At 32.5% G+C, this 15,541-nt stretch overlaps 1 protein-coding gene across 1 annotated transcript; it reads right to left on the bottom strand.

Annotated features, from left to right (window-relative positions):
- Window positions 1-3,588: 3,588 nt before the first annotated feature.
- Window positions 3,589-5,080, bottom strand: LOC139783427 (uncharacterized). The gene is made up of 2 exons (XM_071722583.1): window positions 3,763-5,080; window positions 3,589-3,653 (listed from the first exon to the last, which is right to left on the bottom strand). The coding sequence occupies exons 1-2, from the start codon at window positions 5,078-5,080 to the stop codon at window positions 3,589-3,591; spliced, it is 1,383 nt and encodes a 460-aa protein (XP_071578684.1).
- Between the last annotated feature and the right edge of the window lie 10,461 nt (window positions 5,081-15,541).

Below are 15,541 nucleotides of genomic sequence, written 5' to 3'. Positions count from 1 at the left end.
TATCACCAGCCCGCTAGGCCGTTGATCGCGAAGTCTAAATTGCTGACTGCTAAGTCAGCGATGCCGAGGCGATAAAAAGCCCGCCCTTCCAAGGAACGGCGGGCAGTCTAGAACGAGAGGCTAATCGCGCACGACCGAACGTAACAATTATTCTATAGTGAACGCCCGCAAGTCAGGGCAGTGAATCAAGAAGATATTTGTATCATTCAAATAAAGGCTTTATTAAAACTTCGTTCAAACAAGAATCTGGCACAGTTATTCTCTTTCCACTCGGCGGATCCAAACGAACTCTGTGCCGACCCCTCGATCCAAGGAACGGCACAACATTATATATTTTTTTTTATATATGTGTGTACTTACTTTTTGATTAGCATATTTCGGCGGCAGCGGAGGCGGTGCCAAAGCCGGGGTCGGTGCCGGTGCCGAAACCGGAGCCGACGGCGGTGTTGGTAGAGCGGGCACGTACTCCGATGGAGGTGCCGGTACGTACCCCCCCTGCTTAAAAAGGCCGGTAGAAAACGATTAAATATCATAAGTATTCTCGAAAAATTGTATCGTAATCTATCTGGCCTATGTGATGCAGTTTTCTTCTCCAAAGAGCATTTATCGTAATGAATATAATTCTATTGTAGATATTCCTTAATGTCAACAAAACAATAGAAGACGTATCATATGGTATAATAACTTTCACCATTTATTATTTTTAATCCTACGAACACGAGAATAATTAAATACAAACTTAATATCATTTAACGATACACATATTCTACGAATGCTAACGTTTCTATACCACAGCCATTTAATAATATTCAATAATATTCTATCAGAATACGGTCGAACTGTGATAACTATGTAAATCAATCCGAAATTCACGATAAGATCTATCGTTTCTTGTGTGAGTATTATCACAGAGGTTTTGTAGTTTCTATTCAGATCCTCGCTTTCGCGGAGCAATCATTGTCTATGAAATCTATCCGCAGAGATTTTATACTCTTTTATCTGGATAATAATAAATTAGCTTTATAATAAATTACTGCATTATTTTTTATAACATTCTATCAGAAGACTCAGAAACATGGATATTCATGTGAATCAATTTGATCGTCACAATAAAGTATATCATGCTTTATGTGAATTCTATCGTATACATGTTCTATATCCTATTGCGTTTCCTGCACTCGCGTAGTTATCATATTATATACGAGTCGACCTACAGAGGTTCTATCGCTTTCTACCCAGACAATGCTACGCTCGTTTCTATAACGATTTCCGGAACGATTACCTATTACATTCGATAAAAGCACAGTTGAACCTTAGTACCTATGTAAACGAATCACAACTTCACGATAAAGTCTATCGTTCCCTATATGAGACTTATTATACACATATACTATATTCTATTTTACTATATTTATATATGAGTCGACCTACAGAGTTTCTATCGTTTTCTATTTAGAAAATGCTACTATGATTTCTTTCACGGTTTTCAGAACGATTACCTATTACATTCGATGAGAGCACAGTTGAACATTGGTACCTATGTAAACGAATCACAACTTCACGATAAGTCTATCGTTCCTTATATGAGACTTATTATACACATATACTATATTCTATTTTACTATATTTATATACGAGTCGACCTACAGAGGTTCTATCGTTTTCTATTCGGAAAATGCTACCATGAGATCTTTAACGGTTTTCAGAACGATTACCTATTACATTCGATCAGAGCACAGTTGAACATTGGTACCTATGTAAACGAATCACAACTTCACGATAAAGTCTATCGTTCCCTATATGAGACTTATTATACACATGTACTATATTCTATTTTACTATATTTATATACGAGTCGACCTACAGAGGTTCTATCGTTTTCTATTCGGAAAATGCTACCATGATTTCTTTAACGGTTTCCGGAACGATTACCTATTACATTCGATGAGAGCACAGTTGAACATTGGTACCTATGTAAACGAATCACAACTTCACGATAAAGTCTATCGTTCCCTATATGAGACTTATTATACACATATACTATATTCTATTTTACTATATTTATATACGAGTCGACCTACAGAGTTTCTATCGTTTTCTATTTGGAAAATGCTACTATGATTTCTTTCACGGTTTTCAGAACGATTACCTATTACATTCGATCAGAGCACAGTTGAACATTGGTACCTATGTAAACGAATCACAACTTCACGATAAAGTCTATCGTTCCCTATATGAGACTTATTATACACATATACTATATTCTATTTTACTATATTTATATACGAGTCGACCTACAGAGGTTCTATCGTTTTCTATTCGGAAAATGCTACCATGATTTCTTTAACGGTTTCCGGAACGATTACCTATTACATTCGATGAGAGCACAGTTGAACATTGGTACCTATGTAAATGAATCACAACTTCACGATAAAGTCTATCGTTCCCTATATGAGACTTATTATACACATATACTATATTCTATTTTACTATATTTATATACGAGTCAACCTACAGAGGTTCTATCGTTTTCTATTTGGAAAATGCTACCATGATTTCTTTAACGGTTTCCGGAACGATTACCTATTATATTCGATGAGAGCACAGTTGAACCTTAGTACCTATGTGAACGAATCTCAACTTCACGATAAAGTCTATCGTTCCCTATATGAGACTTATTATACACATCTACTGTATTCCATTTTACTATATTTATATACGAGTCGACCTACAGAGGTTCTATTGTTTTCTATCCGGAAAATGCTACGATAAAATAGTTTCTACTATATAAAGGTTTCCGGAACGATTGCCTATTACATTCGATGAGAGCACAGTTGAACAATGGCACCTATGTGAACGAATCTCAACTTCACGATAAAGTTTATCGTTCCCTATATTTACCATGCACTTTTTCTATATTCTATGTGTTTTTAGAGGTAGTATTTTTATATATTATCGCATTAGGAATAAGTACCATTTTTAAGATGTTATGCTTTTTCAAAAACTTTACTTTCAATTTTATATTACACAAAAGTTCATGCTATAATGTTCGAAAAAAAATTTGTCTTGTTAGTAATCTGCGAAATTTGTTTTTTAGTTTTTTCATATATTTTATATCTTCATAAGATGCAATTTTCTCGTGTAAAGTGTCTAGGTGAAAAAAAACGTAGTAAAATGTTCAAAAATGCGTTTCAAAAAGGTAAGACAGATTTAAAAATCTATTCTTGAAACATTATTTTTTTTAAAATGCATTTTTGGAAACTTTTGCGATTTTTTTCATCGATATACTTCTTCGATTTACTTATTTTTACAAGATGGGAGAAAATCGGAACCATTCTCGAATTTATGGTATTATTTATTGAATTTCAACAGCATTTGGAAGAGTACAGACATATACATTATCGATGACATCTACGTAAACTATTTTACATTTAATACTGTTTAGAGGTACAACCTTTAAGTTTCGTTGTGAATTCCTATTATTTTGCACGCGCATAATATGATTGAAGTTAAATATCGGCTGTACGCTATATTCATTGACTGTTATATAACATTCATCTTTGAAATATATGAAATTCGATATTTCAACTATAGTAGACGATTGAAGTTGAACGACAGTATCATTACTTCTTTTGGGCCGTTCATACATTGTGCTGTGAAAAATTGTACCTTTGTATATACATCTGTTATATATTCGAACGATATCTTGATCATTTTCGAAACCAAGTGTTTCTTTCACCAAACTTTTAATGTCTTCAAAACCTGTTATTTCTCCTATTAGAACAGCACCGCATACAGTGATTGTATTTTGCATTACTAATTTTCGGGGGTTAAATAAGCCTTGGCAATAAATGGTGCATGTATCCGTCTTGTTTTCATTTATTACCGCATTTTTTAATCTACTTCTTTGCAATGTTTTAGTTGCAATTTGGTGGAGTACTCCATTGGGGCCACTGACATTTTGCTTTAAATGAAAATTGTCATTTTCATATGGAAATGTCGACGTTGCCCACAATGGACCACTCATCCGAACGCTGTCAACTACATGTAATAAAGTGTGCATGTTGAAAGTCATAACGCTTTTACCATATAAGATCTCACTTTCGCCAACAAATTGTATTAAATCATTTTCACATTGTTTGAAATTTTCCTCTGAAATATTTTGAGAAAGTAGAATATAAACACTTCGTACTAAACGTGTAAACGAAGCTAAGGCTTTATCATTTAGGATTTCTGTAAGACATGGCACACTATAAAATAAAAGCCAAGACCGCCATTCACTTGCTTTCAGTTTGCCTTCATTAAATGATCTTGGCAATCTATGTATTTCTTGTGGAGGCTTTATATTTAATAATCTTTCATCAACTTTTTGTCTTTGTTTTCGCGACAAATAAAACGGAGAACTGGGACAGTTCCACTCAGTCCACAGTTGGCGAACAACTCCTCCTAATATGCCATGCAGGTAGTCTACAGGAAATCCCCATACGCAATCGAAATGTTTAAATGTTGTCAAAATAGAAGCTCCTTTAACGCCATTAATCGGTCTTTGCATACGCTTAGCTTCGTTTATATCTTTGAGATAGTTTTCATGGCTCCGCAATGACTCACTTTCTGTGAAAGGATATCGCATAGAACCATGTGCGTAGACACCTTTATCGTAGCACCAGCTACATCCATAGTAACCATTGAACTGAATTCGATTTTGAATTATAGGGCGTGCGACCGAATCAACTGATGCACTCAATGGCCGTAAAACGAATTTAATCTTTTCATTGTTGCTATTTAATACGGTGATACCATCGTTCATTAATTTTTCCATTTGTTGAATGAAAAACTTGAGATATAAATTCATAAACTTTGGTTTCGGTTCAGATTTGGAAACCCACAAACTTGCTAATATTAAAGTTTGGAATCTACATTTAGGTGGCATCTCGTTTATTATTAATGACAAAGGCCAAATGCTGTTTTTGCTACTTTTAAATATAGGAAAACCGTCGGTATTGAAGTTAAAAGTTAACACTTTACATCCTTGATTCTGTGCGATATTCTTATACAAAAGACTGTCATGTACATCTGACATACTTGTTTTCTGTAACGTAGTGTTTACATTTGCCAATTTATTCATCAAAATTTCTCGCACATTTTCATGCTCTAATAAGGCCCGAATTTGATGTTCGACGTCGATAGATATAAAATAGTTTGAAGATTTCGGAGAAATATTATACTTCTTTTTACACTGAATACACATAGTTTTTTTCTGATCAACGCGATCTTTCGAAAGTGGATTTAACAGTGGGATGTAACATTCAGTACAATAATATATATACAACATTTTATTCGCAGGAGGATTATACCATTTTGACATAGTATACTTGGACGTATTTATATAACTATATTTCGGCCCAGCCAAAATTTTTATTAAATTTAATAACGCGTGTCTGGATTCATCGGAATGATTAAAGCGCAAACATAAAGCTTGTACCATTGTGAAAACTTGACGAATTGATAAACCGGCAGCTTCAAACATAATAGTATTGTCATTTGTGTTATCATTTATGTCTGAACTATCAACATCAAACAAATCAAAATAATCTTCACAAATGACATCATCATTATCACTTTGATCATCGCAGCTCATATCTTCATTACATTCGTCGCAATTGGAATCGCAATCACAATCGTTCTTATCGTATACAATTTTATTTAGACTACTCACATCATTATTTTTATTGCACAATAAAATGTCACTTGGCGTTGTATTATGTGGTTCTTTATCGTGTGCAATTTCATTTAAAGTACAGATGTCTTCATTCTCTGTAGATAAACTATCAATGGATGAAATTTGAACTATATCCGACGATGTTCCAGCTGTTTGGTCATTTTGCATTACACCTTTATTACCTGAATATTATATATTTTAATTGTAAGTATGTGTAAAATGGAATTGTTGCAAATGTAATGCAATTATTTTATTTCGATAAATCTAAACATTTACAACTAGAAGAATTTGACTGTTAGACTATAATACATAATTTTATATATATGTACAGGGGATGGACAGAATAATATGAACACCTGGGAAATATACTACTTTTTTATTAATAAGAAATTATAATTTCTTATTAATAAAAAAAGGAGTGCATTTTCCACATTTCCCAGGTGTTCACATTATAATTTACCATTTGTCTTTTATACAAATTTTACCCTTGTTTAGAATAAGGTCTTACAATAGTCATCTTGAATAATCACCGATGAAATGTTGTACTAGCAGAACATATTTTAATTGATTACATAAGTGATGTTAGAAAGATGAAGAAAGCTTCTTATTTTCCAAATTTTTCAAAATTTTAACGATTTTAAACGTAACTGACTGATTTAAAATATCATCGTGTTATTGTTGTATAGCATTACACTGGTGACTATTTAAGCATTGTATGACCTTATTCTAAACAAGGATAAAATCTCTTTTAAAGACAAACAATGGGCCAATCTCTTATTAATAAAATAAGTAGTGCATTTCCTAGGTGTTCACATTATTCTGTCTATCCCCTGTAATATATATATATATATATATATATATATATATATATATATATATATATATATATAGATGATACAAATATTAACCTTTTTCGGCGCGTTTCATCCATCTTGAAAAAGTTCGACGATTAATTCTTGTTGTGTCTCTTGGTTCTAAAAATTTCTTGTACCTTTTCATTATTTCTTGTGAATAACGTATTTTCTAATTATTGTCAATTTGCTCCTTGAAAATTCGGAACTTGTTAAGTACGGATTATGAATTAGAATAAACTGATAATGCTCTGTAAATAAAATACAAATATTGAATTATTATTTTCAATTACATAATTTCGTAAAATTTTAACCGTTTGGCTACCGGTTTTATACGTATGGAGGTTGTTTTACATGGAGAATTTCTGTTTTACACGCCTTCTCTGTACCTGGTATGGTTTCGCTCAATAATATACTAAGCGATACTCGCTGCTAGAAAAGTACATTTGATATAGGTAATCTAAAAAAAATAATATTGCAAGTAGGATTCCTGCACATTTATTTTATTGGCATTAAGAAAAGATTTCGTACTTGCAACATTAGTATCGTTTAGTATATTATTAAAAGACTCCATATCAGGTAGGGTCCAGAGAGGGCTTGTAGAACAGAATTAAACCTCCATATGTATGATTACAGACTACCGAATTAAATCAACCTCCATATGTATGATTACAGACTACCGATTACAAACTACCGACTCATTGTAGACCCGACATAACAGTAAAATATTATATTCATGTTCCACAATGACTTTCAAATGCCTTGTTTATTGAATAAAATTCTAAAAAATTTGAAACAATTCCTGGAAGTAGCATTACGATTGATCTCTCTAGCGGCATTAATTAAATGTTGATAAAATGATCAAGTTATTTGTTATAAGAAAACAGTTGTTTTTATGTGTAATATTTGTATTATATTCAACTGTACATACCTTTTCGTTCAGAGATAGTTTATTTAAACGTCTAAAAGCTAAGCAGTAGAGGTTATAAACTTATAAAACTCTCTGTTTCTGATTTGTTTACTGATTTTCATCGATTAAGTCGATACCCGAGTTTAATCGCAGACCGACTCAGAAGAAGGTCGAAGTTTTCATGCTGCTGTGAATTTCCTTTACGGAATCAGTCTGGATGTCAAGCCACCTGTAAGTCCTGTAACTCGTGGCTACGTCCAGCATGGTAATCCCACGGTCCCGCGTGGATGAACGGGTTGGTCGGGAAGAGGGACTCACTTCAACATCCCCGATTCTCCGATTCTTGATTGGTCAGATTCCCGTGAGAAGAGCCCAGGAACTTCTGGTTCCGGACCGGCCGGTTTCTTCCCGTCCCCGGGAGGGCCGAAGGTCAAGGGAAAAGAGAGCGCAAATGCGCTTTTTCCGTTTTTTTAGCTTCCGCGCCTATGCACCGCGGGCGCCTCTCGATGGTTTCGAGAGCTTCGGGAAAACGCGAAGTGCCAGGCGAAACTGATTTGACTGGTCGCGGTTTGACGAACGATCTAACGAACATGCGCCGATAATCACTGCCTTGTATCTTCCCTGTCGTTGGTCCAACTTCGAATTTCTCGTGGCTGTAGCGCACGTACACGCTTTCTTTCTTCCTTCCTCGTCACAATTCCGCTCGATTCGCACTCGATCTATGGATCACTAAGATCACTCGCGCGCGATACGACTCGTTATCTTCTACAATAAGCCAATAGCCATTAGTCATAAGCTTAAAGCGGGGAGCACACACTTCTACACAGCGCATAGTACGTAAACATAAGAAAATTGATTGGTCCATACACATGTGCATAAGGAAATAGACCAATCAATTTTCTTATGCTTACGCATTATGCGTTGTGCAGAAGTGTGTGCTCCCCGCTTAAACCGTAAGAATTGACCAATCACAGTCTAATGCTAGGTCTACAATGCGAGTCGCAAAGTCGTGAGTCGTAAGAATTGACCAATCACAATCGAATTTGAGGAGAATAATCGACTGTGATTGGTCAATTCTTGCGACTCACGACTTTGCGACTCCCATTGTAGACCCAGCATAATATGAGGAGTATATTCGACTGTGATTGGTCAATTTTTACAGCTTATACAGCTTACCCACAGGGCTTTTCAATTACAGGGACCGTATTCTCGAGCCTGCCCTAATGATTTTTGTATGCGACTTTCTATTTGAAAAGCATTGAATTTCGCATGCAAGTTTCATGAAAACGATTCGAGAATAGGGCTCCAGAACACAGATGTGTTACACAGTGTTCTGTAATTGAAAAGCCCTGCAAGTGAGAAATGATAAAAAAATAATAACGAAATCGACGTCATCGAATTGACATCGATTATTCAACGTCGATTCGATATACCATTTCTCATTGGATATGACAGCGATTAAAAGCTATAGCACACACACTTTTCATAACAGTGGGTCTGTTCGCGTTGCTTGCACTTTTTGCACTCAACATCTTCGCTTTCTCTCTCTCCAACGGCCGAATATATATTAATCTCATTTCAAGTGCAAAAATGTTTGGGGATTTCAAGCAACGCAAATAAACCTAACTATAAGACGTACCATAAGAATTAGCCAATTACAGTCGAGAATTTAGAAATAAGAATCTGAATACTTTACTGTGATTAGCTAATTCTTACGATACATCTTATGGTTACGTTTATGCAAAGTATGTACTATAGTCTTAATAGCCTGCATAAATGGGGCCTTAATGTAGAATGCGCTGTGGGGCCTTATTCTTGAAAACATGCGAATAGTTGTCGCATACAAGTGGTAAAATAGCCAATGGGAGAATATCTTTGAATAATTCCATTGGCTGTTCTGTTTCTTTCGTACATGAAAGTCAGCAGGGCATGATCAGATGGACTGATATTTTCTGCGTAAAGCGTATCGCGTAATCTAATGCTGGGTCTACAATGCGAGTCGCAAAGTCGTGAGTCGCAAGAATTGACCAATCACAATCGTATTTGAGGAGAATAATCGACTGTGATTGGTCAATTCTTGCGACTCACGACTTTGCGACTCGCATTGTAGACCCAGCATAAGAGTAAAGAAGGATTGAATGTATCGCTAGTGGGAGTAGGCAAATCCGCAGACGGATCTACGTCACACGGCAGCCATCTTAAGAACCCGTTTAGAGTGAGAGAATAGTAAAAAGATAATTTACTGATAAAAATTACGAATAAAATATAGAATTAAATTTGGTAATTTAATTGCTTGGTAGCAAGTTTTTTCGGAAATTATACTTAAATAAGTCATTATCTAATTATCGCAGTAAATTTTTAGATATTTTCAGCATCGACATCGTGCTGAAATGCGAAAAATTATCATTGAATATTGGCACTTTTGAGCAGCCATCTTAAGGTCCCGTTTTATATATAGTCACTTCCGTCCGCCTACTCAACACCAAATGCTCACTTCTTTATTACTTTCCTCTTTGGATCAATCAGAGAGATTCCGCATAACAGAAAACGCGGAATGCGTCCTCTAATTGGTTACGCGATACGGTATATCAGTCTATGTAAACGGACCCTTATTCCGCGCAATCGCACCTATGGTGCATTTACCGCGGAAAGTGCGCGAACATCGTTTTTCATTTGTTCTGTAGTTGGCGGTTGCGCGTGTGTGATCTCCTCATCTCCCGTGAAAGAGTCTTGATCCGTGTGCGAACACGTTACGACGTGTGAGCCAAATTGACTGTACTAGATTTCTCGTGAAAGTTTTGGCTCGGCCAAATGTGAAGAATTTCTGTGGCTGCAAACATGTTTGCATACGTAAAATTTGGTGACGGTGCCAAAACTATTGTGAGTACATCGGAGATAAAGAACTTCAACCCTGAAACATCTAATAGAACGACGAAGAAGTACAAAGTTCGCTGGAAAGAAGACAATGAATTTTATGATGCGGTTATCATCGACGTAGGTGGTAAGTATAATTGTCAGATAATATTAATTGTTAATTAGTGTGCAAATACAGCTTTTAAAATTTTGTTGTTTTACAACATGTATCCTCACTGAAATATCTCTTTCCCGTATTCATAGTCCTTCCTTGAGGAATTAATGGCCATATATATTCACACATATAGTCGTTTCTTAAATCTCGAGATCAGTCTGTCATTGTCTCGTGGTAAAACGAGATATGTAAGACAAAAGAGAGTGATCTTGTGTCGCGTACTACTTTTACCATATACGAGACAAAGACAAAGAGGAACATAAGGAATTCTCATTTTTCAAGGGACTAGGAATATGGGCATTGCCACTACATTTTTTGTATACCTTAAAAAACAAGGGGTATTTTCCGATTCACGCATGATGCGCATGATGCATCATTTATCCTTGTTTAACATTCGGTGTACAACAAGGGCTGCGTTCCGATATTCACTGCAAGTACTGAAAATCTATAATTTACGTGACGTACACTATAGGTTTTCAGTACTGACAGTGAATATCGGAACGCAGCCAAGGATAAATGATGCATCATGCGCATCATCCGTGAATCGGAAAATACCCAAGGTAAACAATAATACGAAGAAGGTTCTGACCAATTTGGAACTCTGTTAAAAAACCTGAGGCCATATAATCAAGAAGCAAGAATATTTATATTGTTCCGAGGTTCACACGCTACATTGTCGATAAATTCTTGAAACAACTTTATTAATTAAATAATTTTTAATAATCTATTTCACATGTTTTTCCAATATATAAATCAATTATTTATTAATTTAAAAAATCGATAGAACATGATATAAAACAATACGCTGAGTGCAGTTTTGTCATATTTTTTAATAAAAATCGTAGTATTCAGTGTTTAGTTTTCAATCATGTTCTATTCCTTCTTTTAAGCAAGAAATGAGAACGATTTTGAGATTTTGCCTTGGCTTTAAGCATTGACTAAAAAAATTCATTTATGGAATAATTATATAAACGTTTACATCGCAGCCTTGCACACAAGCAGTTAAACTATTGAAAGTAAATGTTTATTATTTTTAAAATTTTATTTTACATATACTGTGTTACTTCAAATGCTATCTTGATACCCAAATGTAAAAATACACAGTTTGTACATATAAGTATTAGTGCAGCATTTGAAATAATGTGGACAGTATATGTAAAATACAATATAAAAAAATAATTTTTTTGCAACAGTTTTTTTCGAAAAGTTTTTAATTTTTCAGGCAGGGGGATATTAGAGATGTTAGTCAGCATCAGTAATATTAAATTGAATATCAATTAAATTATACTTTTTTGATTCAATCTAAAGAACTAATCCGATAGTAACGGCTCTCAGTTCAAAAGAATTAGAAATTGTATGTAAAATTAGCACTAAATATCTTGTTTGACTGAATATTGGCTTTACTTGAACTTAATTGTATTAAAAAAAAATAATTTTAGTTTTAATTTTAAGTTTTTGGCTATACCAACACGCTTAATAACAAATATCACTGAAAAATTTTTTGTATTTGCATTGTTTTAGATAGCAAAAAAGCACTTGAAGAAAGAATTGCCAATAGAAGGCCACGTATTCCACTCTTTGAAAAATGTCAATCAGCGTCAGAAAGCGAGCTGGAATCCAGTATAAACAATGTATAACTCCCTTTTTATTTTCCAAAATATGAATAATATTTGAACATTAATGAATATTTAATTTTTTAGAATACTATTTATGAGAAACTAAATATTAATGAGAAAATACAAGGAAGGCTCAAGCAAAAAAATTTAGATGTCACAGATGTAAGTGATATACTAATTTAAAATATTTTAATTTGAAGGAGTATATTTAAAAATGTATATTTCAGAAAAATAATCTTTAATTTGTTTTACTAGTCATGTAATTTAATCAGAGTTGGATAGTAATTAGTTAAAAAGGTAAAAGTTAAATAATAAAGTTAAGAAGTTAATAAGTTAATAACTTTTAACTTAGATAATTTTGAAAACTTTAACTAGTTATTTTCAAAACACATAATTTTAATTTATTAACATTTATAATTTATTAACCTTTTCATAAATTAAAAGTTTACGTCAGATAAAAAATTAAAAAAGAAAAAATACATTTCCACATAAAAAATAATATTTCTTTGCTACTTTATTATATATAAACTTAATTTGCAAATAAAATATTAATGTTTTATGATCTATATTATAATTGTTTTGAGTAATCGAACTTTAAGTTACAAATTTCTAATTTAATATGAATAGTGCTTGTCAAAATTAACTTCTAATTTAACTTAAATTAGTTTAATCGTAACGTTACTTTTAACTAGTTAGTTTTTTGTTCTTATAACTTTTAACGTAACTAAATTAATTTTATAAGTCATTAATTTTAGTAAAAAAATTATGTTAACTTATCCAACTCTGAATTTAATATTTATATTTAATAATTGCAAATTTACAAATAATTAATATTCCACAGAAGCACCTGGAAGGACCTGCCAATGCAATAAACAAAAGAAATATGACACAAAGCATAAAAGAGACAGTTCCGAAGGTAAACAAAATAATGTATTCTTTAACATAGGAGTAACATATAATGCATTTACCAGATATTCGCTGATATACATAAATGAAAAAAAAGTATACATAATAAGTAAAATAAAAGTATAAATTTACTATAACTAAATTTAATATAAAAAGTTATCACAGAATATTGAAAAATTAACGTAGAATCTTATCCATTTTTCTTACGAGTTGACAAAAAAGTCATTCTTTATCAATGATGTTTTAATGACCTCTTTTGTTTTCATATGAATAAATATGTAATATTTTAATATTGTAATTAACAGACTTAAAATTATTATTACAACAATACGAGTAACACTACACGGGTACACAGGTAATACGAATAGTGGGCGGGTACCCGGACATGGTTATACTGTGATCATCAATGACTATTATCCAAAATCAGTGAATTTTCACTATTTCTACTTAATCCTTTTAGGGGCAATGGAAAAACACACTTTCTACCTTTTTCTTTTTTATTTTTAAGATGTACTGCTCACAGTTTAATGAAAACAATTATGATTTTATATTTTTCTGACATATTATTATTTACTTTACATGTTTTCCATACTCTATACTCAATTGTTCAATTCTAATTATTTATAAAGGAATAAAGTTGAAAAAATAAGCATTTTTTTTACAAAAAAATGTTTTTTGGAAAGTATTTGACACAAGAGGCTGAAAATTTTATTAAATATTTTTCATATGTCAAACTGTAATAAATATTTTTTCAAAATTTTTTGCAAACTACATTTTTTTATAATTACTGGTATGTAGCATATACGCGCATCTAAAAGAAATCGATTTACCCTATTACGATTTGTATGAAATTTGGTATCCTATGGTTTTTGAGGTCGCTAAATTCGAATATATCAAAATTTCAAAATTAAAAATGGCAGATTTAATCTGGCGGATTAAAATTTAGAAAAATAATTTGATTCTTTAATCCGCCGTTATGAATTTTGCACATCTGACAAGAATTTGTAATTAACAATCTTAAAAATCTTTATATTATATATTTAGTTTATATTTATTTAGTTTTACACTAATTTACCCTTATGGATATGCCATTTTGAATTTTTTAAATCTGACTTTAGATTTGTAATCAGCGACCCAAAAATACAGAACTGCAAGATTTCAAAGAAATCCATCAATTAAGGTAAACGTGCCCCTCAAAGGATTAAGAAAATGCACCTGTAACCTGTATGTTTTATTATCAGTATATTAATATTAAAAGATCTCTTATATATTTTGTGTGATAAAATATTTATATTTATTTCATAGAAAATTACTTCTGCTGTATCCAAAACCTGTACATCACAGGAAACAAAAGTAAGTTATTTTCTTTAATTTTTTATTTTACTTTCTTTGGCGTAATTGATGATAGAATGATATGCATTAATATGCAACATATGGAAATGCCTTCTTAATAACTATTTGATTAATAAATACTATAATCGTGTTTAGTTGATAGAAAACGGTCCTTTTTCACAGCGTTACTGCACAAAAAAAATAAAAAATCTGGTATTAATGCCAATTGAAATTACATTCATGTTAAAAGTATATTCATTTTAATAGTGTTATACTTTAAACATTTGTCAATCATCAGTATTATTAATTTATGTGTGAATATATTTTGTATGTAATAACAAAAGAGCAAATCTGTCAAGATTACGGATCACACAAAACGAGATTCGCAAGACAATGTAAAAAAAAGTTCAAATGGCGAAAATTCGATCGAAAGTTTAAAATTACAGGTAAATATTCAATATATTAACATATTTACAATCTAGTGGTGTGAAACAAGTATAACGATATTGATGTCAACTGTTATACAGATTCATGATTTAAAACTGCAAAATAATCGCTTGAAAGAAAATGTGAAAGAAAACGAAAAATACCTCCAGGAGGTAAGAGAATTAAATTCAAATTTACAAACGACAATTATCAACGATTTTAAGGAACTGAAAGGTACATTTATATATTACACTGTTACTTGTAGGTGGTATTTCAAAAAATTGCAAATTTTCTTTTTTCTTTACATATGTTTATATAAACATTGCAGCTATTATCATTGACCTTTGTAAGAAAAACGCTGGAAAAGAGCAAAGGAACCCGGGTGAACTCCCCGTGGGTTATAGAAACATGGAAAAAAATTTGGTATATTAATATGTTTTATTGATATTCTATTGGTACTTGTATGCTAATTCATTAATATGTTCTTTCATTGATTTTATTTTATAGGTATATCTTGGACATGATGTGTGGATAACAAACTGTCAATACGACAGTATCATTAATATTAGTAAAACATGTTCTATATTTGTAAAAAATTTAGCTATAGCCGTATTTGGTACCCCTACTTTGAAAGCCAGTTCTGTTACGGGAACAGTCTCGAACAGAACTAAAAATAAACGAAATGAAAACCTCGTCCGAAATTGGATCCAGCCAAAATGTTGGCTATAAAAGGTATTAATGTATTCATATAAC

Source organism: Temnothorax nylanderi, unplaced genomic scaffold, assembly GCF_030848795.1.
Source record: "Temnothorax nylanderi isolate EJ_2023f unplaced genomic scaffold, tnyl_v1.0 TNYL_tig0500_pilon, whole genome shotgun sequence".
NCBI lineage: Eukaryota > Metazoa > Arthropoda > Insecta > Hymenoptera > Formicidae > Temnothorax > Temnothorax nylanderi.
Note: the sequence above shows the minus strand (reverse complement) of the source record. Positions and strands in the feature narration are given on the sequence as shown.